General features: G+C 44.5%; 1 protein-coding gene across 1 annotated transcript in view; it reads right to left on the reverse strand.

Moving 5' to 3' along the window:
- Positions 1-20823, reverse strand: part of OLFM4 (olfactomedin 4) — a 42755-nt gene extending 21932 nt beyond the window's left edge. The window contains exons 1-3 of the mRNA XM_090031712.1: positions 20693-20823; positions 9096-9199; positions 7714-7794 (exon numbers count right to left, since the gene is read on the reverse strand). Coding sequence (XP_089887838.1) covers positions 7714-7794; positions 9096-9182 — 168 coding nt within the window. The 5' untranslated portion in view covers positions 9183-9199; positions 20693-20823. The remainder of the gene's footprint in view (positions 1-7713; positions 7795-9095; positions 9200-20692) is intronic.
- Positions 20824-22221: the final 1398 nt, after the last annotated feature.

Here is a 22221-nt window from a genome sequence, read left to right on the forward strand (position 1 = left end):
GAGCAGCCCTGAGCTGGCAAGTTGACCAGTGGTATCCACTGCCAGCTAGGGTTGCTCTAACCCACTCCACATGTTGCACATGAATAAACTCCAGACCTGATTGCTCCAAAGTTAATTGCTCCTGGGCGTACGTTCAAATGGCATGCCCAGGAGCAAAACAGTCCAGGGCAATAAGCTCCAGTGTTTATCCATGCACAATAATAGCATGTGTAGACGCACCCACTGAGATGCAGAAAGGCCCCTTCTAGTCCTATGTTCCTAAAAAAGTCAAGAGGTTTTTCTTAAGGATAAATGAGCACATGTCAGATCATAAAATAAAAATAGCATTCACAATAAACATTTAGGTCTTACAAGCCCTGCATATACAACAAAGTTATACCGGTGTAAATCATTTTTTCAACAGTTGAAAAAAGGGAGCAGACACACTATATATAGACCTACACAGCTGTAACTTACTAAAATCCAGTATAATGTAGCCCCAGGAAGAAACAGCATCCATGCAACTTACAGAGCTATAAGTGACTTTTGTCTGCAGTTATCCTGGGGAAATCATTTGCTCAGTGCAAACAAGCTATTACCTGCACTCACACCAATGGTGAAGCACTGTAATAGTACCTATTGTGGCAATTGCCCCTGGATAACTGATCATTACAGGCAACCCCCAATTAGCGCTCTTAATTGGTTCCTGATAAACCAAACATTAAGCGAAACTAAAAGTATTTGATGACCCAAGATGGTGACCACAATAGTTTTTAATGACCCAGGATGGTGACCACGAGCATTTTAACAAAGCTCGCTGTACACTAAGTGGAATCAGATGTTAAGTTAAAATGAGCGTTATAGTGAAATAGTGCTAAGTGAAACAGCATTCAGTGGGGGTTGACTGTATTCCCCTCCCTGGTCCCAACGTAATCTGCATCAGTGTACACATCCAACATAAATCATTACATTGTCAATGTCTGATAAGTACAGGACCATATGGTGTATTTTGATCAGACCCATTCAGTGTTTTTCATCCATAGACTATAAGTAGTTTACAAAATCTGGTTCAGATTTGACTGATAAAAGATTCTATCAAAATTGATCTTTCCTAAGAAGGAATTTTTATTTTAACTAAACCACATTTTGCAAAAAGGAAATGTTTAACCTGCAATCCCTAGAACACCAGTTCTGTACTCAACCCTAAGCACATGCAAGGTGAAGGTTTTAAAAGTTCAAATCCAAGCTGTAATAGCTTATGTGCCACTATTTTTAATTGCTACTGCAGGATATGAAGGTACTAGCAACCCTGCATCCCTATGCCATCCATCAGTGGCTTTTCAGGTTAGTTTGTGCACCTAATTTCCAAGACCTTGGCCTAGCTCACCATGCCCTCACATTCCCCATGCTCCAACCTGAAATGTCAATACAGAACTCTGGAAGGATGGAATCCCTAGGTTAATCTAGGAACTAGGGCTAGCCTCAAGGATCAAGGACAACAAAAAGTCCTTTTTTAAATACATAGGGGGTATGAAGAAGGCACCAGGTAACATAGGGCCCCTGCTGGACATGCTTGGCAATCTGGTAGCTGCACCAGAGGAAAAGGCAGATCTTCTGGAGGGGCTGGATGTGTTTAAATCAGCAGGTCCAGATGCTCTCCACCCTAGGGTGCTGAGGGAACTGGCAGGGGTTATCATGGGGCCCAGGCACATCTTTATGAGCACTCATGGTGCTCTGGCCAGGTGCCAGACAACTGAAAGAAGGCCAGTATGGTACCCATTTACAAAAAAGGGAGGAAGGAAGACCAGGGCAACTATAGGCCCGTTAGTCTTACTTCAGTCCTGGGGAAGCTCTTTGAGAAAATTATCCAGGAGCACATCTGTGAGGGACCAGCAGTGGGGAGGATGCTCAGGGACAACCAGCATGGGTTCATTAAGGGCAGATCCTGTCAGACCAACCTGATTGCCTTCTATGATCAGGTCACAAAATCATTGGACACAGGTGTTGCGGTGGATGTAGTCTTTCTGGACTTCAGCAAGGCCTTTGATACTGTCTCCCACCCATTCTCATTAAAAAACTAGGTGACTGTGGCACTAATGCCTACACAGTAAAATGGGTTGCAAATTGGCTGAGGGGCTGCATCCAGAGAGTGGTGGTGGATGGGTCACATTCGACCTGAAGGGATGTGAGCAGTGGAGTCCGCCAGGGCTTGGTCCTTGGGCCCGCACTGCTCAATTTCTTTATTAGCAACTTGGATGAGGAGGTGAAAAGCACCCTGTTCAAATCTGCTGACAACACCAAGATTTGGGGTGAGATGGGCACGCTAGAAGGGAGGGACAGGATACAGCTGGACCTGGACAGGTTACAGGGGTGGGCAAATGAGAACAGGATGGGATTTAATACTGACAAGTGCAGGGTACTGCACGTGGGCAGCAAAAACCAGCAGCATACCTACAGGCTAGGGAACTCCCTTCTCGAAAGCACAGAGGCAGAAAGAGATCTTGGAATCATTATCGATTCCAAAATGAACATGGGCCGCCCACGTGAGGACACGGTCAGTAAGGCTAATCGCACCTTGTCATGCATCCACAGATGCATCATAATCAGGCCAAGGAAGTGATACTCCCCCGCTATGCAACACTGGTCAGGCCACAGTTGGAGTACTGCATCCAGTTCTGGGCACCACACTTTAGGAGGGAGAGGGTCCAGAAGAGGGCCACTCAAATGGTCAGGGGGCAGCAGGACAGACCCTATGAGGAGAGGCTACGGGACCTGAACTTGTTTCAGCCTTCAGAGAAGGCTGAGAGGGGACCTGGTGGCCATCTATAAACTTACCGGGGGGACCAACAGGAATGGGTGTTCCCCCGAGCACCTCCCAGAGTAACAAGGAATAACAGTCATAAGCTGTTTGAGAGTAAGTTCAGACTAGACATTAGAAGGCACTACTTCACAGTCAGGGTGGCTAGGATCTGGAACCAACTTCCAAGGGAAGTAGTGCTGGCTCCTACCTTGGGGGTCTTTAAGAGGAGGCTGAATAGTTACCTAGCTGGGGTCATATGAGCCCAGTATTCTCTCCTGCCCAGGGAAGACGGTCGGACTTGAAGATCTACTTAGGTCCCTTCTGACCCTACATTTATGAATCTATGAATCTGTTCTTGGTCTGGCCATGATACATAACAGTAGCATACCACTTTCTATGCTCAACAAGAAGCTATTCTGACACAATGGAAGCACAAATGAATAGCAGAAAATCAGTCTGTCAGTACAAGGAGCTTCTTGGATGCCTCAAAATCGCAATTAAAACATCCAAAAAATGGAAGGATGAGGATGTCACTAAGGAAACATACCAAAAAATAACAAGAACTTTCAGGAAGAAAATCATGGAGGCAAAGGTAAGAAAATGTTTTACACTTGCCAAAGGGAATCAAGGCCAAAAGAATAAATAAGTTGGTCAGATAAGAAAGACTAAGAAAGCTGTCAGTCTAGTGCTAGATAGCCCGGGTAAGCTCTTAATGTAAGAAATAAATAAGGCAGAGTTGCCTAACAGCAACTTTGACTCAGTCTTCAAAAAAAACCCCTGCAATCAGGCAGCTAATAAAAATTATGTAGAGGAGGAAGGAGAAATGCAGATGATTAAAAAAGAAACCATTAGAGAGTTTTTGATTGATTTGAATGAATTCCAATCAGTAGGACCTGATGAACTTCATCCCAAGATACTGAAGGAACTGGCAGGAACTGATTTAACCAACCCAGTCTTGATTCTCCACTCAGTCAAACCCATTCCCTTATTTGGAATCCAGAAGCAATTTTACCTTATGGTCAGCTTGACACTGCCCATGGGATTTTCTGCCTTTCTCTATAGCAGGTAGGGCATGCGTAAGCGAGGACACCAATAACTTAGGACCTTCAGGATTTAAATTGTATATATCCACTGCAAAGACTTAAGCATCTACACTATGATTGCTCAGAGCTCCAGTATGGAACTGGAGATCAGCCTGTTGAGAGTCTCTGGGTTAAGGTTAGAGGGGAGAGAAATAAGGGTCATGGCATGGTGGGGGTCTGCTATAGACCACCAGACCAGAAGAAAGTGGTAGATGAGGCTCTCTTCAAATAGCTAGCAGAAGTTTTCCAATCACAGGACCTTGTTCTCATGGGGGACTGCAAACACCCTGACATCTGCAGGAGGCCAATACAACAGTGCACAGGCAATCCAGGAAGTTTTTGGAGAGTATTGGGAACAACTTTCTGGTGCAAGTGCTGGACTGGCCAACTAGGGCCCATGTTCTTCTTCACTAGCTCTTCACAAACAGGGAAGAATTGGTGGCAAATAAAGTGGATGGCAACTTGGGCAGCAGTGACCACGAGATGTCTGAGTTCAGGATCCTAAGGAAAGGAAGGATGGACAGCAGCAAAGTAAGGACCCTGGACAAGCAGACTTCAACTCACTCAGAGAACTCATGGGCAAAATCCCCTTGGAAGTCAGACTGAGGGGAAGAGGAGTCCAGGACAGCTGGCTGTACTTTAAGGCAACCTTACTGAGAGTGCAGGAACAAACCATCCTGATATGCAGGCAGACTAGCAAGTATGGCAGAAGGCCAGCTTGGCTTAGCAGGGAACTCTTTAGTAAACTAAATCACAAAAAGACAGCTTATAAGAAGTTGAAACTTGGGAAAAATGTAAGAGCATTTCTTGGTTATGCAGGAATGAAGTAAGGAGAGTCAAAGCACAATTGGAGCTGCAGCTAGCAAGGGATGTCAAAGGTAAAAAGAAGGGTTTCTACCAGTATGTGAGTAGCAAAAGAAGGATCAGGGAAAATGTGGGTCCCTTACTGAATGAAGGGGGCAACCTTGTGACAAAGGATGCAGAAAAGTCTGAAGTTCTCAATGCCTTTTTTGCCTCTGTCTTCAGAGGCAAAGGCAACTCCCAGACTACTGCACTGGGCAACATAGTTTGGAGGGAAGGTGAGTAGCCCTAGTGGTAAAGGAACAGGTTAGGGACTACTTAGAAAAGCTGAATATAGAAAAGTCAATGGGATCACATGGGATGCACCCAAGGTTGCTGAGGGAGTTGGCTGATACGGTTGTAGAGCCATAGAAAAATCACGGCAATCAGGAAAGGTCCCAGATGATTGAAAAAGGGCAAACATTATGCCCATATTTAAGAAAGAGAAAAGGGAAGATCCAGGGAACTACAGACCAGCCTCACCTCAGTCCCTGGAAAAATCGTGTAGCAGATCCTCAAGGAATCCATTTCTAAGCACTTGGAGGAAAAGAAGGTGATTAGGAAGAGTTGGCATGGATTCACCAAGGGCAAGTCATGCCTGATCAACCTGATTGCCTTCTATGACAAGATGACTGGCTCTGTGGATGCGGGGAGACCAGTGAATGTGGTATACCTTGATTTTAGCAAGGCTTTTCATACAGTCTCCCACAACATTCTTGCAGGCAAGCTAAGGAAGTACAGGCTGGATGAATGGACTGTAAGGTAGATAGGAAATTGGCTGTAAAATCAGGTTCATAGAGTAGTAATCAATGGCTCATTGTCTAGTTGGCAGCTGGTATCAAATGGAGTCCCCCTGGGGTCAGTCCTCAGGACAGTTTTGTTCGATGACTTCATCAGTGACCTGGAAGATGGCATAGAGTGTACCCTCAGTATGCTTGCAGTTGACACCAACCTGGGGGGAGTAGCACATATGTTGGAGGGTAGGGCTATGATTCAAAGTGACTTAGACAAGTTGGAGGATTGGGACAAAAGAAATCTCATGAGGTTCAACAAGGACAAGTGCAAAGTCCTGCACTTAGGATGGAACAATCCCATGCACTGGTACAGGTCAGGGGCTGACTGGCTGGGCAACAGTTCTGCAGAAAAAAGCCCTTGGGTTACAGTGGACAAGAAGCTGAATATGAGCCACCAGTGTGCCCTTGTTGCCAAGAAGGCTAACAGCATACTGGGTTGCATTAGTAGGTGTGTTGCGAGTAGGTCAAGGGAAGTAATAATTCCTCTCTATTCAGCACTTTTAAGGCCACATCCAGGGTACTGTGTTCAGTTTTGGGCACCCCTCACAACAAAAAGGACATGGACAAATTTGAGAGAATCTAGCAGAGGGCAACAAAAATGGTGAGGGGGTCGGGGAACATGACTGATGAGGAAAGACTGGGGGAACTGGACTTATTTAGTAGGGCTATGCAAAGCTTCAGTCCCTGATTAGATTTGCTGTAGATTCGGCCCGATTTGGTGGCCAAATATCCAAATCCGAATCGAATCACAGGACCCTTTAATCTCTCCAAATCAAATTGGATCCCTCCCAATCAATTTGGAGAGGTTCAGAGATTTGGACATAGAGAGAACTTTAAATGTTTTTTCTATATACTTCTAGGTAGCAGGTGGCTCATGAATGCTGTGATGCTGGGGTGCTTGGAGAGTCCCACAGAAGCATGGAGGGCTCCCCAGCACATTCAGCAGCAGACACGGAATTAGACTAGAAGCGCTTCAAAGTCTGTCAGGGAGCGTGTCTCCCCAGCTTGGTGATTGGTGCCTCCTGGGTCTGGGGGTGGCACCCAGGGTCCCCCACGGATGATCACCAAGCCGGAGGGCGTGGGTCGGTCCCCCAGTGTGCTCCTCAGCAGACCCAGAAGTGGACCAGAAGGTTTACTGCTGAGCACATGGAAGACTTCCCCCCCCACCCCACCCCTGCACTCCTGCGGGATTCTCCATATGCCCCAGCTTCACAGCGATCACAAGCTATGATGATACCTCAAGGTATGTAGAAAAAACTTTTAAAGCTGTGTCCATGTCCAAGTCACTGAGTCTCCAAATCAGCATTGAATCTTCAGATGTGGATTCTGCCAAATCAAATCAGGAACAGTGATCTGAACCAATTAATCAACCACTGTTATGGATTCGGGGGAATCAAACAGGGCCCACTTCAGACACCCCTATTATTTAGTCTAGAGAAGAGGAGACTGAATAGCAATCTTCAACTACCTGAACGAGGGTCCAAAAGATGATGGAATTGGATCAGTGGTGGCAGATGACAGAACAAGGAGCAATGGTCTCAAGTTGTAGCAAGGGAAGCTTAGGTTAGATATTAGAAAGAATTTTCTCACTAGAAGGGTAGTAAAACACTAAGACAGGTTACCAAGAGAGGTGGTGGAAGCTCCATCCTTGAGGGTTTTCAAAACTCAGCTAGACAAACCTTTGGCTGGGATGATCTAGTTGGGGCTGGTCCTGCTTTGAGCAGGGGGTTAGGCTAGATGACCTCCTGAGGTCCCTTCCAACCCTAACTTCTATCATTCTATGATTCTAAAGGTTTTGGACTTAGGTGTATGAAGTGGCAGTTAGGATTAAGTTAACCCCTCTGTGTGTGTACCCCTAGGAGCTTAGCAAGTCAGTTTTAACAGCCCAAGCTTAAGCAAGTTTTAGATAATCAGTTGGAAAATTCTGTTTCTGACTTGGAATTAGAGCAGATATTAAACCTCTAAATAACCCACTTTCCAATCTTGTGCATAAAAACCTAGAGCATAGCTCTTTTTGTTTCGCACACCTGGATGCACACCTTGCTGGGGTTATTTGGCTCCAGCAGTCTTTCCTGCCAGGAGCAGGGGGACTGGACCCAATGATCTCACAAGGTCCCTTCCAGCCCTGAACTTCTGTGAATCTGTGAATCTCTGAATTTTGCATCCTAGCTCTGATGTCTACTTTGTCTTATGCAAGAATAATAAACACTGGCTTTACCACTGGTGTACTGTGAGGGTAGGGGCTGGTTGTTTCTTGAAGATGAGTCAAGTCTGGAGCCACTGTAGTTTGATACGAAGTCTAGAAAAAAAAATGTTAAAGCTCTTATAATGTGGCCACTTCTGTGTCCAATTCATATTTATATCATCATTCCCTTCCCAAAAGCTGAGGCGCATGGCTGGCAAAGAGCCTTTTTTAAAACAGATGCAAATATTCGGGTATTGTTTGGCCACTTGTCCAAAAATGAATTTATGTACTCATTTGTCAGACCATGTAATCATATGGGGGATAGCAATCAGTACAAGAGTTATGACAGGTATCATCAATTTTACAAATATCTCCCCAAATTATGGTGTACTGAAGGATGAGCACAATTATGAGAAACTTCTGACATACTTAATTCCCCAGCCTCAGCTTATCATCATATTTTTACTTTAGCCTTGATTGTTCCTACAAGAAAATGCCTCTGCTCAATAGTCCAGCAACAAAAAACATTAATTTCTCTTTCAAGGCTGAATTCGCCACTTGAGTTCAAAGCTCTTCCAATGCCTGTCATATCTAGAAAGTAGAATAATAGATTTTTCAGTTTGGTGGTAAAATCTGAAGGGAAAATGGTTCTAATAAAATCAAAACAGATATTTTTCCAATTTTTAAGCAGGCTAAAAATCAGAAATTTTATTTTGGGGTCTCCCAAAACATTTCACTGGACCTAAAACAAAATGTTTCATTTTATTTTGGGCAGTTATATTCTCATTTTTCTTTTTTCTTTTTAATTTAGATCATATTTAATGCAAAATGACATTTTGAATTAGGAAGCCAAAATATTTCATTCTGAAAATTCAAAACTAAAATATTTTTGACATTTTCAAAATATCCCTTTCCTTATTTATGGGTGAAATTCCATTTTATTAACAAATTTTCTATTCATTAAAAATGGTTTTGGTATGAGCCAATCTTGGGCACACACACTAGCTAGTAAAAAGCTTGTCTGAGATAGTTTGGAAAGGATGACCCTGCCTTAAGCAGAGTTGGATCAGGTGACCTCTTGAAGTCCCTTACAGTCCTACTTTCTATGATCCTATGATTCTAAGCTACTTCATGTATATAAAATCTACTCAGACACTTAGTCGTGTTGTACTTGACTAACAAGGCACAGAATTTAGCTTTGAGTTTATAAAACTGTGGTTACTTTTTAAATTTATAATCAATTTCCTGCACATTAGTTAGGGGAGATATACTTTCTCCATATATCAATAGCTAAAAATGAAGCAGACATGTCAAAATTTCCCTAAGATAATTTTAAAAGATACTATAACAATCTAAATAGCAGGAGGAATAAAGAATACATTGGGGACAGAAATATCATAATATACACCTCTTACCTCATTTACTATCATGGCAAAGGCTGCATTGTGTAGAATTGCAGCTTGTACAAGGACAAGCAACACGGCCTCTTCTGTGCACTTCATCTTCTCCGCAAACAGGTCTGATGAAAAGAGACTAGGTGAGCCTTTTTATGGTGTGCTCTAGGAATTCCCCAACTGAAATTTCATGCTTAGAAAGAGGAACTTGCACAATATTTATTGACCCTTCTAACCAACTCTTATAATCCCTGAGTGTACATCATGCAACAGTAGTGACTAAACTACTACAGAACAAACACCAACTTTTGTTCCTTGAAGTAAAAAATTAACTACTAAACACATTTCTTTCTCATAAAAAGCCTTTCATTATATCCACTATCTAATATTTGTTATATGGGAGAGTAGCCCAACAGGATTAGGTTCACAGCTTACATGTAGATGAATTATATTCTGTGAGTACAGTAATATACCCCCAGAAGGGGGGAAATAGCTACTACCTTTAACTAGACTTGAATAAGTATTTTATTGTAAACTTTCACAAATTCAAGGTAAGCATTTATTTAACAAGCACCCAGTGAACACACTGACCTTCCATTAAGCCTATAGAGCTAGATCTAAATTATTCTTGTAGGTGCCTAAATGGGACTTTAGCAAAACTTGGGCACTTAGCACAGCATTCTATTTGGTCCTGAATGTTCAGCATTTTTAATATTCTGTTGCTGAATGTATAGCCCTGCACACCTACACAACAAAGTGAGAAAGTGTTCTCATTTTTTCCTCCACAAAGCTGAATATCAGGGGACTAATCAGGACAGCCAGAGTTCCCTTCAACCAAATGGGGTTTAAACCTGGTTCTTCCTGATTTCCCAACACAGCACTCAAGCTATCATACCACAAGTCAGCTACTAACAAGTCTCTTCTCTGACACTCCTCTTGAAGCTGGCCTTCTGGGTAACTATGATAAAGAGGTCTGTGGGGAGATATGTGGTGTCAGGAGGAAGGAAGGAAGACAGTGTGTGGCTCAATAAGGTGATGCTCACCAGGAAGGTAGGAGATTGTGTATTCTAGCCAACAAGACAGAAGCTTGCACTGTTCTACATTTTATCCAAGGACTATGCTAGTGGCTCAGCTTCAAAAAGAGCATGAGAAATAGCTGACCTGTGGTGTGCCATGCTAGGAAGTGGACAAGTTTTCAAAACCCTTGTGGAGGAAGGAGGATGGAAATCAGGACATCCAGCATCCCTAGCGATTGCCCCTAGCTGCTGAGCTATGGTGGAAATGAGGTAACAGCTCTTTCCCATCCTTAGTCTAACTTCAGCAGTCATGGGTTCTGGACAGCTACTTCTTCAGGCATCTAAGTCTGCTACATGTCCACATGTAGACACACGTAGGGCTATGGCTTCTAATGCAAATGCTCAGTCAGTGCAACTTTGTAGTTGTCATAGAATCAGAAAATTAGGGTTGGATGCGATTTCAGGAGGTCATCTAGTCCAACCCCCTGCCTGGGGACCATCTCCAACTAAAAAGCCCCCACCCACTGGCTGCTGATCATTCCAGCCAGGGTTTTGTCAAGTCAGGCTTTAAAGACCTCCAAGGATAGAGATTCCACCACCTCTCTAGTACGGTTGTGTGAAGCTTCAGGTGCTGATTTGATTCGGAGGAGATTTGGCCCGATTTGGCGGCCAAATCTCTGAATCTGAATAAAATCAGGAGACCAATAAAAAGGTCCAAATCAATCTGAAGTTCTCCAAATTGATTCGGAAAAGATTCTGAGAGCTTCAGAGATTTGGGCAGTCCTTGCTGGCTCCCACAGGGAAATGGACTCTGTGCTGGTAAGTAGCGGGGTGGGAGAGGAGGGGACCATGGGGGGGACCCCTCCCAGGCCCCATCCCCTGCCTGCTCCTCCAGCACCCCTGAGCACTCACCGACCCTTGCCTGCTCTCCCAAACCTGCCCCCTCCACCAGTTCCAGCTTCTAGATCTTTAAAAAAAACCCCACACATTGGCTGCTCCCGGGGGGGGGGGGGAGCCCTGCTGCCCCCTGCTGCTTGGGGGGCTCTGCCACAAGCCCCCTGGACCCCGCCCACTCTCCCAGCCCCCCCATGGCTGCCCCACCCACCCCACCTCCCGGCTCTTAAAAAAAAAAAGCCCCCACTCACTGGCTGCTACAGCAGCCTCAGGGCTTTTGGGGCTCATGACAGAGCCCCCCATGCAGCACAGGGCAGTGGGGGGCAGTGGGGATTAGCCCCCCACCTGGCAAGAGCTGGTGAGTATGGGGCTTTTTTCTTTTTTAATAAGTGGGGGGCTGAGAGAGCAGGCAGGGGATGGGGCTTGTCCAATTCAGAGATTCAGCTGATTAGGCAGTGACCGAATCTCTGAATCAGATACAGGCAAATCAGTTTGGGACAGTGTTTTGAATCAACAAATTGAATCACTGTCCCACAAACTGGCTGAATCTGCATCCAAAGTGAATACTAACTGCTTCACACAAGCCTACTCTCTAGATTCCAGTGCTAATGAGAACGTTTTTCCTAATATCCAACTTAAACCTCTCTTGCTGCAACTTGAGACCATTTCCCTTTGTTCTGTCATGTGTCACCACAAAGAACAGTTTAGCAACTCCATCCTCTTTGGAACCACCCTTCAGGTAGTTAAAGGCTGCTATCAAATCTCCTCTAAGCCCAAACCTCCAATTTGTCTAGTTCATTCTGAATCCTGACCCTACCCTCCAGTGTATCTACTACACCCAGCCAAGCTTGGTGTCATCTGTGAACTTGCTGAGAGTGCATTCCAGCCCGTCTTCCAGATAGTCAATGAAGATATTGAACAAAACTGGCCCCAGGACCAACCCCTGGGGCCCTCCACTTGTTACTAGCTGCCAGTTAGACATCGAGCCATTGATTACTACCCATTGACCCTGACAATCCACCCAGCTTTCTATTGACTTTACAGTCCAAAATGTATAGAAAAGCATATCCAGGCATGCAGAGCTACACATCCAGCTACAGAATACCCTTGGATGCAGAAGTACCAAAAATGCCATATGCTTTACAATTTGGACACTTAGATGACCAGGAAGGAAGCAGAATGTGATTTACTCCCCCCAGAAATAGCCCAGGTCAGTCTCCCTCTCGGCCTCATGGGTAGAGTATTCACCTTGGAAGAATGAAACATCTGATCTAGGCCCTTCTTAGGCCAAGGGGGTTCAGGCCCACAGTTCCTACTTCCCCAAGGAGCCTATAAACTATTAAAGAACATGGGGAAAATATTCAACTGCTGAAAACAGCCCCATGAGGCCAGAAAAGAGGCAAGAGGGAACCTGATTCTGAAGTCTTATGATGAGACACTCTGCTTAGAGTGGGGACACTAGGGTCTTGTCCCTGTTGGTAAGACTGTTTTGGTTTTTAACCAATGGCTGTCTACTATAAAATGCAGAAATTCAGGAGCAGGGTTGGGGCGGGATGTGCTGAGATGTTGTCATCCTTCCCATCCAGCAATAAGGAGATTCCTCACACATTTAAACACTGAAGTGAGACTTGATCTAAAACTCTTGTCCATAGACTTTAGCAGGCTTTGATTTAGGCTCCTAGTATTGACTTTGTGTATACCCAGTCTGTATAGTGATATCGCCTCAAAGGAATTTGGGAGTGGCAAGTTGAGGGGGGGAAGTTCTGGTATGGTAGTTCCACTGTAGAAAAGGGGGAAATTAAATTATTAAATTTAATACTTCTGGGTGCCTATACATGAGCCCAGAGGCTGCTCCAACGCGTTGTAATTAATTGAGTCTGATGGAGCATGGTAATACCATGCTCCAGCCAGCCTCTGCATCTCATGTATCAGCATCCCCATACTTCAAAATGGTGGTGGGGTTGCTTTATCTATCATTGATGAGCTTTAGATAAAGCACCCCTGCCATTTTGAAGTGCAGAGATGCTGATGCATGAGATGCCTCAGGCAGGTTAATTAGAGCAGCTCTAGAAGCTAACGCCTTTGTGTCATCAAAAGATTTCTTTAACGCACTCCTATTTTATGTGTCAGTAATAAAAATAAGGCCATCCTGAAGACAGATACTTAAGGAACTCTACTAGTAACTTCACTCTAGCATACTACTTCCCTGTTTGGTACAACCAGTACCAAACCAGCCTCTCAGTAGCCAGGGTCTTAACCAAACTAAAAACCTACTGCTAAACCCTGTCTTCTACAGCTTAACTTACAGTTTCCTGTATGGTACTGTACTAAATGCTTTAAATGAGTCCAGATAGATCTATAATGTCACTCTTGTCTAGAAAACTGGTTCTCTTCTCAAAGAAAGATATTGAGATGGTCTGGCACAATCTGCCTTTAGTATGTTGTGTTTTATCCCATTTACCTATGTCGTTAATAATCATTCTTTCCTTCAAAGTCCTGCATATTCTAACAAGGCCTCCCTAGATATCAGGAAAAATCTCCCTACTATTAGAACAGTGAGGCAGTAGAACAGACTGCCAAGGGAAGTTATAGGAGCTCCCTCGTTGGAGATGTTCAGGAAGAGATTCAAAAACCAGTGGTCAGGGATGATTTAGAAGTAGCATTCCTGCCTTCATGCAAGGGATTGGACCTTTGAGGTCCCTTCTGACCCTATGATTCTGTGCTGCCATGTGGTAACTCGGATCACTATTTCCCTTCTCCTGCCCCTTTGTTAGTCTGCAGTTATATAGTACCTTGCCTACCTTGATAACTACTAGACCTGCGAATTCATGGGTCTGGTCTTTCAGAAATCTGGAATGTCAGTAGACATGAGCTAGAACTGATTCATTTTACTGGAATCAGGAGAAATCTCTTTCCACCGAAGACTAAGTAATCAGTCTACCTGCTTGTTTTTGGCAATGTCAGTTGTTCACTTCTTAGGGGTCCTAATGTTACATTTCATTTCAGTCAGGGCCTGCTTTTCATATTTGAGGTCCTAGATAGCATTCTCCTGATCCTTAATTACATTTATGTTCTAAATAAAAGTCATTGTTCACATTATTTCTTTGCAGCTGATTCCTTTCCCATTTTTTCTGGCTCTTCTGAAAGTAGCTTTACTGTCAAATTTGAGAGAACAATAAGACATAAAACACACAATAAGCTACAGAGGAAAAGCTGGTCCTCTAGCTGAGATGTCCAAATAGAAAACAATAGGGACCCATCTAGTTATTTCTCTAGTCAAACTCCTATGATTTAATATTCCAATACATATTTGTTAGTTATTATAAATTTATTAACTACAAAACATTATTATTTAATAATTTATATCAGTTGGGATTTGTATCGACAGTCTATCTGAAAAAATGCATACAAATTAATATTACTGTTTTGTTCAAGGGGAAGCTTTACACTTGTAAAACACAGACTAAACATTTACTTGGAACTTTTCATTGCACAGGTAGTTAAATGCTTTTATCTTCATTTTGCGTATGGGAAAGCTTCAGCCCAGCAGCACGAGCCTGATGCTTTAGGGGTGCCAGGCTCAATTCCTGGTTTTACAAGAGACTTCCTATATTACCCTGGGCACAACACTCTGAGACAGATTGTCAAAGGTATTTATATGCCTAATGCTCATTGATTACAGTGATACGTATGCACCTTTGAGGATATGGGCTTTATTTTCTCCATGCCTAACTTTATTTTCTGTAAATGGACATAATTGTATTCCTTAGTCCACAGGATAAGGACAGATGCATTAAAAAATTTGAAAAGCATACAGATACTGCATTAACAGTATCTCTCTCAGGAAATAGAGAAAGAAAGAATGACAGGGAGTATGTGACTTGTTTATGATCACGTAAAAGGACAGTGGAAGAATCAAGTGAAGAATGTAGGTCTCATCTCCTCTATGCACTACATAATGTCAAATGACACATTTTACTCCAGCTGATCTGAAATTTTCAAATTGTTTTGGAACTGCTCAGCTTATCTGCAGCTCAGATTTATGACCTAAGTTTTTTTACAAAAAAAAATCCCAACAGAGATGCAACATTTAATTGTGTTAACCTGACAGAATAGTTCAGCATTGTAAGGATTGCATTGTAAGTCTCATGCTGCAAGTCTAATGGCAAAGAAGCTCTACCCTTTTGCCTACAGAAGTGATAATCTCTAAAACCTCATAAAAGCTGTCTTCTGCCCAGTACATGGTACATTGTGGTTTTAATTGAGCTTGTCTAAAGCTTGTAAAGCTCCCCCTCCCCAAAAGATGTATTTCTGAAACAAAGCCAAAAAGCAGAGAAAATAGTTATTCTTAAGTCTATCAATAAAAAACATACCAAAATTTTCTAAAGGTCATTTTCTTTCCCAACATGATTGAAACATGATTCCTTTCAAACCAGGTTGGCTCATTCCATGACTTGATCAGCATATTGCAACAAAGAATTTCCCCCAGACAGGTGTGCTTCAGTAAAACACTATGGGACAATTTGCACCCTGTTAATCTTACTGTTTCCTAATACCTATGACAAATAACATTGTTATGCTATGTTATCTGTTTGCTTAATGACTTGTTCTGTCCCCATCAAAAGCTTTCAATTCTTGCAAAATGTATTGCGGTGTCATTTATCACACAATCTGTTCTTTCAAAGTAAATATTAAGTAAGTAGTTCAATTCTGTTAACTACGTACTGTGGGGTTAGCATTCTCACAAGCCTTCCTTCTGCTATACCACAAAAAAATGACAGCAGGAATGTTAATGCCCGGGTAAATAAATAGTACAGTGAAGAAGGGTTAATCATCAGACACTGTGGGAAGACAAGGAACCTCTTACATTAGGGGAGGCCAAACGCAGACAGTGAACTGAAATAGCACAGAGGATATCACTGCATTTTGCCAAAGGCAAAATTCTCTTCTCTGTTTTAACAATGCAACCCATGATGCATTTCTACAATGTACTGGTGGTGAGTCTCATTAAGGACATGATTGTACACTCTATCCTTACCCTACCTACCCAAGCCCACTGACTGCTCCAGAGCCAGAATCTTACCCATCAGGCTTCTCCACTCAAAGTGGCCACTTGCAGAAATTAAGTGCTTAAGAAGGCAATGGGACTAAATCTGAAGCACCTTCATGGGCATCCTTCCAGCTCTGGAGCTTACCAGTGGACTCACACAAGTGAGGATTAGATTGGGTGTCCTCAGGCCTGTCCTCCATGGGCACCACTGCAAACACAGTATAAAAGAAGTCCTTAGGAGTCAAAGGTTTGAGCTGCTATAACTGAAAGGAATACTGAACCTGATCCAGTGTGTAACAGGGGCCTCTACCCCACTGTTACTTTAAGACACAGAGAAACAACTGACTGGGGAGCTAGGTGGGAATTGGCAGTCAAAGGGGAAACAGGAAATGCAGCTCCAAAGCTGCATGCAAGAAAGCTGTATGCAATTTAGCTGGGACCAAATGGGGAAAAAAGAGAGAGACAATGAGGGCTGGCCTCTAGGCAGGAGGCTAAAGAGCAGCTTCAGCAGAACTAGGCAAGCAAGTAATCAATCTCTGGTACTAAAAGTAGGACCAAGCTGCAAATCTAAAGGACTTCAAGACTTTTCAACAGCTTACAGAAGAGCTAGCTTAGCTGTAAGGTAGTGCAAAGGCTGCCTGATTAGGAGACACTGGCCACAGAGCTGTGAGTCTGCTTGCTGGGAGGCTAGCAATAGGGTGACAAGCCTAGGTTGGCTAATGGAAACCCCTGTACTTGACTCTGAGAAATGGAGATCAGGTGACCAGAAGTAGCAGGGCTATATAAGCTGGCCCCTAGGCCACAGCGCATACCTGGGAGGCACTCTATGCTGTGAGTTGCAAGCACAGTGCCAAATATGTTGAAGCCAGGGTAAGGCAAGGGGTCTGACAGGTTGGGGCACAGTTGAGGCCAGTTGCAAAAAGTAAAGTCTGAGAATCATGGGCATGGATATGGACCAGATTGGAAGTCATAACTGGTGTCAGTCAGGGTGGGCGGTTAGTTAGTGGGCTTGGGGCACTGAGGCAGGGCCAGGCGTCCAATGCAATGCAGTGAGACATGGTGAGAGGCCTGGACCAAAGGGTGGGGGCTTTCTGTCTGGGTCCCTGGTGGCCGCCTGGTTCACCTATGCCTGTTTCCAGCCCTGAAAAAGGATATGCTGTCTCCACGACTTGTACAGTCCCAGGTTGGGCAGCCCTACAGCTGGTAGCCAAACTAGCCAGTCTAGTAAGGCAAATGAATCCTGCTAAGGTCATCTACCCCTTGGCTTCTCACTGCCCAGCTCCAGAAAGTCCAGGGTTCCTCAGCACGCTGTCTCTTTCCTCTTTGTTGCAAGCAGGCTCCATTCCTCCACAAGGCTCTCTCCCACAGCTGTGCATTGCTATGTTTTCCATTCCTTGGCTGCCTCCCTCACTTTTGCAAAATCCTTATCTGCACTTCCCATTATCACCTGTGGACAATTACTCCCCAGCCCCCAAATGTTAGTCTTACTAATTATGGACTCATCAAAAGATCCTTTCTTCTTCCCTGCCGTCTGCTCTCTGGCTATCATTTCTTATCTTATCTACTTGTTTACTCATCCAGTGCCTTCAGCTGTTACGCTGAGTCTGATCCTGTTTTGTAACAGGAGCCTCCAGGTCCCTGTTAAACATTCCCTAGTTGCCAAACTGACCTTGCCCAGTCCATTTTGATTTCTCTAGCTACTGCCTGTCTTTGTCAGCCACACTTTTTAATGTTTAAGAATACAGGTTATGAATTTGGGAGCCTGCCCTTAGGGTCCCTCACTCAGTCCTGCTCATCATTGTGCTGCTTTGGTCTGACCCAACCCCTTAACTTTACTCCTGGGGATGGTATTGTGCCTTACACATGGTTCCAGACAGCCCACTCTCCTAGTCTCTCTTTCTTTGTTAGTCCTGTGATGGACTGGCTGGCAGTGACTTAGCCCAGGGGTTTTGAAGGGGTAAAAGATGATTGGAGGACTTGGGATTCCCTTTCCGCACCAATCAAGCCCCAGAGACTCACCCCCCCCGTGTCCCGATTGGCCCCTTGGGTCACCTGGAGGGGGATAAAAGGGGCAGTGTGGACTGACTCAGGAGAGACCAGAGAGGGACAACAAAGAAGGGGCTTCACAGAGCTGAGTAAGCAGGGCAGGAGCAGTGCCCTAGAGCAGGACCTGCAGGCAGCAGTGGGACCCTCAGCAGCGTGGCATGCAGCCAGCAGGAGAGGCTCCCCTGCTCCAGGAAGGATCTGAGCAGTGACCTGAGAGGTTCCCAGCTCTGCTTCCAGCTCCTCCAATCAGAGGCCAGGCAGCTTGATGTACAGCCGGGGCTCCAGGAAGGTCAAGACCCCTAGCAGACTGGAGCAGTGCCACCTGTGGTGGCTGTATTCCTGCCTACCATGTGGGAGACCTAGGTTTAAGTCCCAGCTGAGGTGACTTGGGTTGAGTGAACTACCAAAAAGCAAATCTTCTTGCAGTGGAAAGGGGCCACTGTGTCTTTCTCCCCCTCCAGGTACCAAGGCTCTATATGTCCTTGTTATTTGACATTTTGCATTTTGTGCCTTTTTATATTTCACCAACCCATATTGTTTGCTCTGCTGTTTGTGTTTTGTTAACTCTGTTTTTGTCAATGATTGTAAGTGTCTAACCTTTGTTGAATCCTGCCCCCTTGGGGCATTGTACTGTCCACTATACCCTCTGATTTATGCCTGTTATCTTCCCAGTATTGTTCCCTCATTAAAAGGTATATGGTTAAGTCCCCATTGGTGGTCTGGCTATACTCTATAGGAGGAGGAGAGTCCCTACACCTCCCACAGTGCTTGTGCCCCTGCTTTGATCCCTTCATTTGGAGAGGGGATACCTTTTGGAGTACTGCCCGGGTTACAGTCCAGCCTTCTTTAAGGCATTGAATATTAACATAAGAAAACAGTGCCAGGATCTAGTCTGTCTCTGTCTCTGTCTCTGTCTCGTGTCCAGGCCTCTGCCCATGATTCTTGGATTTTACTCTTTGCAGCTTGCCTCAACCATGCACCAGCCTGCCAGACCCCTGGCCTTACCCTGGCTTCAACATCATGGAGTACCTCTCAGGCACCCACCATGGCCTCCAAGTTCCTCTGTAACCACTCCTACAAACTGTGGCCTGGGGGCTGGCTTATATAGCCCTGCCTCTTCTGATCACCTGAGTGGCCTCCCTACTTTTTTTTTTCCTTGAAAGGCTCAGCAGGTGAGTGAAGGAGAGGGGCTCAGGGACCAGGAGTGCAAGACCAGAAGAGGGTGTTAATATGATGCCTAGCCTCACCCTGCTACAGGGTGCCATGGTCACCCTTGGAGGCAGGCCTTGTCACAGATTATATAAGCTAATGATCCTCATCAAGTGAGAAGGAAAGGCATATACAGAAGACAGAATGTGAAACAGGCGTGGATGCATAAGCACCAGACAGAATGAGGATAAAAACTCTTGTTACTTGTTTAAAATAAAGCAAACTGAAGAGCAGTGAATACATTCTTTGGATTCGTCTTTGAGTTAATCATGTTCCTTAAGCTTTGACATCGATAATCGGGAAGGATTAATCATATTCAGCAGGGACATAAAGATTATAGGAGAGATTTCTGAACAACTAGAAAGAACATAGAAAGTAACTTTTGTCATTACAGGATTAAAATGCATGAAGAGCAAAAAACAGAGGAGCTATAAGTGCAGGCCTGGAATAATGACTGTAATGTTACAGGCTACTGTAAACCATGGTGGGGTGTAAAATCTATTTCCACCAAGAAGACAGTGGTGTTCAAAAGAAGCAGGAAGAGAAGCAGGGATTGAGGTAGCTGCATGCAATCTGATAAAGACAGATGACAACATGTGAAAGAATGAAGGTGAGAGGAAATCCTATTGTCCAAAAGAATTTGGAATAAGAATAGGTTACATCCAGCTTGTGGGAGTAGCAAGTGAAGAAGGTGGTGAGAAGGAAACCTGAAAATACATTTTAAGAACAGTTACTTAGCAGTAACTTTGGAAACAACAAAGGCAGAGGCTTATTAATAGGTATGGTAGGTAACAGTTTACTCAGCAGGCATCCTGGAAAACGAACCAGGATGAACTTAATACCGAACCCAGTAATCTCTAAATTCCAAAAGTTCCTGTGGATGGTTAAAAAACAAAGAACTTAATGATCATTATCTTTAAAGATTAAGCACAGTTTGCTTAGCACTTTTGGTATAGTGTTTAGAGATGGCTGTCAGGATCCCTAGTTGTATCTGTCTCTTGAATTACTGTACGGCCTTGTATAACATCTGACTGCTCATTCCCTAATTTTAACATGGAAATATTACTTATCATCCAAGAGAGCTACAGTGCAAATGATTTTATCTGTGTAATAGTCATAATAGAAATAATCATGGAAAAGCAGAGCTAGGAGGAACCTTTAGAAGCCCTTGGCTCAAGGCCAGATCATCCCTATCCAGACCCACCCATATATGATGTTGATAATGATGATGCCTGGGACCTAACAAAGACCTATTACCCCTGTATAAGCATGACCTTGGCTTGGGAATATCAATACATCGTCATGGTCATACTGATGGCTCCAGGCTGCTTTTATCATTTTGAACACTCTAGGCAAAGGGCTTCTTTTATCACCCACCTGGCTCTTTGTGGAGGAATACTCACGTCACACAAATGTTACTCTGGGACCTTGGTCTTAAGGTTCTAATTATTTGGTTTGAGTCTCATGGCCAGGCTGTCTTGGTTGTCCAGGGCAATGTACAGATGTTCAGTTTCTATCAGAAGGTTCTCTATTGTCTCAGTAGAAAACAAAAATGTTCAGCTGTTCAAGCTTCTTCTCCCAGGGTAAAAATGGCCACTCTGGGATAAAAAGAACCCAGAAAAATCCAGGGTTAATTCATTCCCAGGAGGGTTAGTTTCTCATAACAGTGTGAACACCTGCATACTTTCCCATAGCCTAACTATTCCTGGGGACCAGGAAAAATAAAGCTGGGGGGTAGGCTTTCCAAGACCAGGAGCACACAATGCCTGCCTCCACAAATCAACTGAGCAGCACGGGTGGCAATTTAAAAGCCAGAGAGACTCAGAGTCTGGCTTGGGGAAAGCCTTTCCATATATCAGCTTTTCAATTACAGCCCCTGCTGCTCAGCCCACCTGAAGCAGTAAGGGGTGAAGTGTGCTGCTGTACTGTCATGGCAAGACTCAATAGCCTTTCTGCCATGGTGAAATTCCCCCATCCTACCCCACCATGCTTCTCTGGGTCAACCCAGAGCAGTAACGGGCAAGGCTCCTGGAATGCTCCCTCCCCTCCTGTCCCTCCATCTCTCCAGGTCAGCCTGGAGGAGAAAAAAGACTGGGGCTATTCTTCTGTGAAGGAGAACTGGGAAGATTCCCACTAGGGGAAAATGCCTCCATCCTGCCAATCAGCTGACTGGTGAGATTGGTGGGACATTCTTCTGAACAAGAAGCCTCCCTGCCGGTCTCCGAGAGCTGCTGTTTTTTTGCAGTTGCCACCTACCACTTGATCACCTGACCCCTTCCCAGGGGAGAGGGCAGATTGTCAATTAATGGGCTTCCCTAAGTGCAGAGGTGAGCCAGGAAGCAGCCTTCTAGTGCCCCCTGGCTGGAGAGTTTGCCTATGAAGCTCTCCAGGCGTGGGGCTGGAGGAACATCTGTACAGTCCAGTTCCCAGGAGAAGAGCTTTGAGAGAGAGTTGTTGGAGAACTAATACCTATTCTTCCTCAGCCATTGGCCACAAAGAGCTTGTTTACACTGCAGTGGCAATGTGTTTTGTCAGGCTTGGCAAGTCCCAACTATGGTCTACACACCAATCAATCCCTACACTTGTGCTCCAACCACTGCAGGCTCACTCTCCAAGATGTTCCTCAGTGGCTGTTGTCATGGTTGTAGTCTCAACCTACTTGAGGGACTTCCAGAAGAAGTTAAGAGTCACTTCCCTGGAGCATTTATGCATGAGCAGGTGAGTGGAATATGCTAGTCCAACCCCCTTCATAGATGCAGGGTATGCTCATCCTAAACCATACCCAGAAGATATCTACCCAGTCTCATCTTGAACCTTTCCAGTGAAACAGATTCCACAGCTTCCCTAGGCAAGTACTGGGCGGTAAAATTGAAGTCTAATGTATTCACTGGCACAAAAAAAGCAGTAATAACCTCGCCCTGGTGTTAATCTC

Source organism: Crocodylus siamensis, chromosome 1 (genome assembly GCF_052110815.1).
Source record: "Crocodylus siamensis isolate JL-2025a chromosome 1, ASM5211081v1, whole genome shotgun sequence".
NCBI lineage: Eukaryota > Metazoa > Chordata > Crocodylia > Crocodylidae > Crocodylus > Crocodylus siamensis.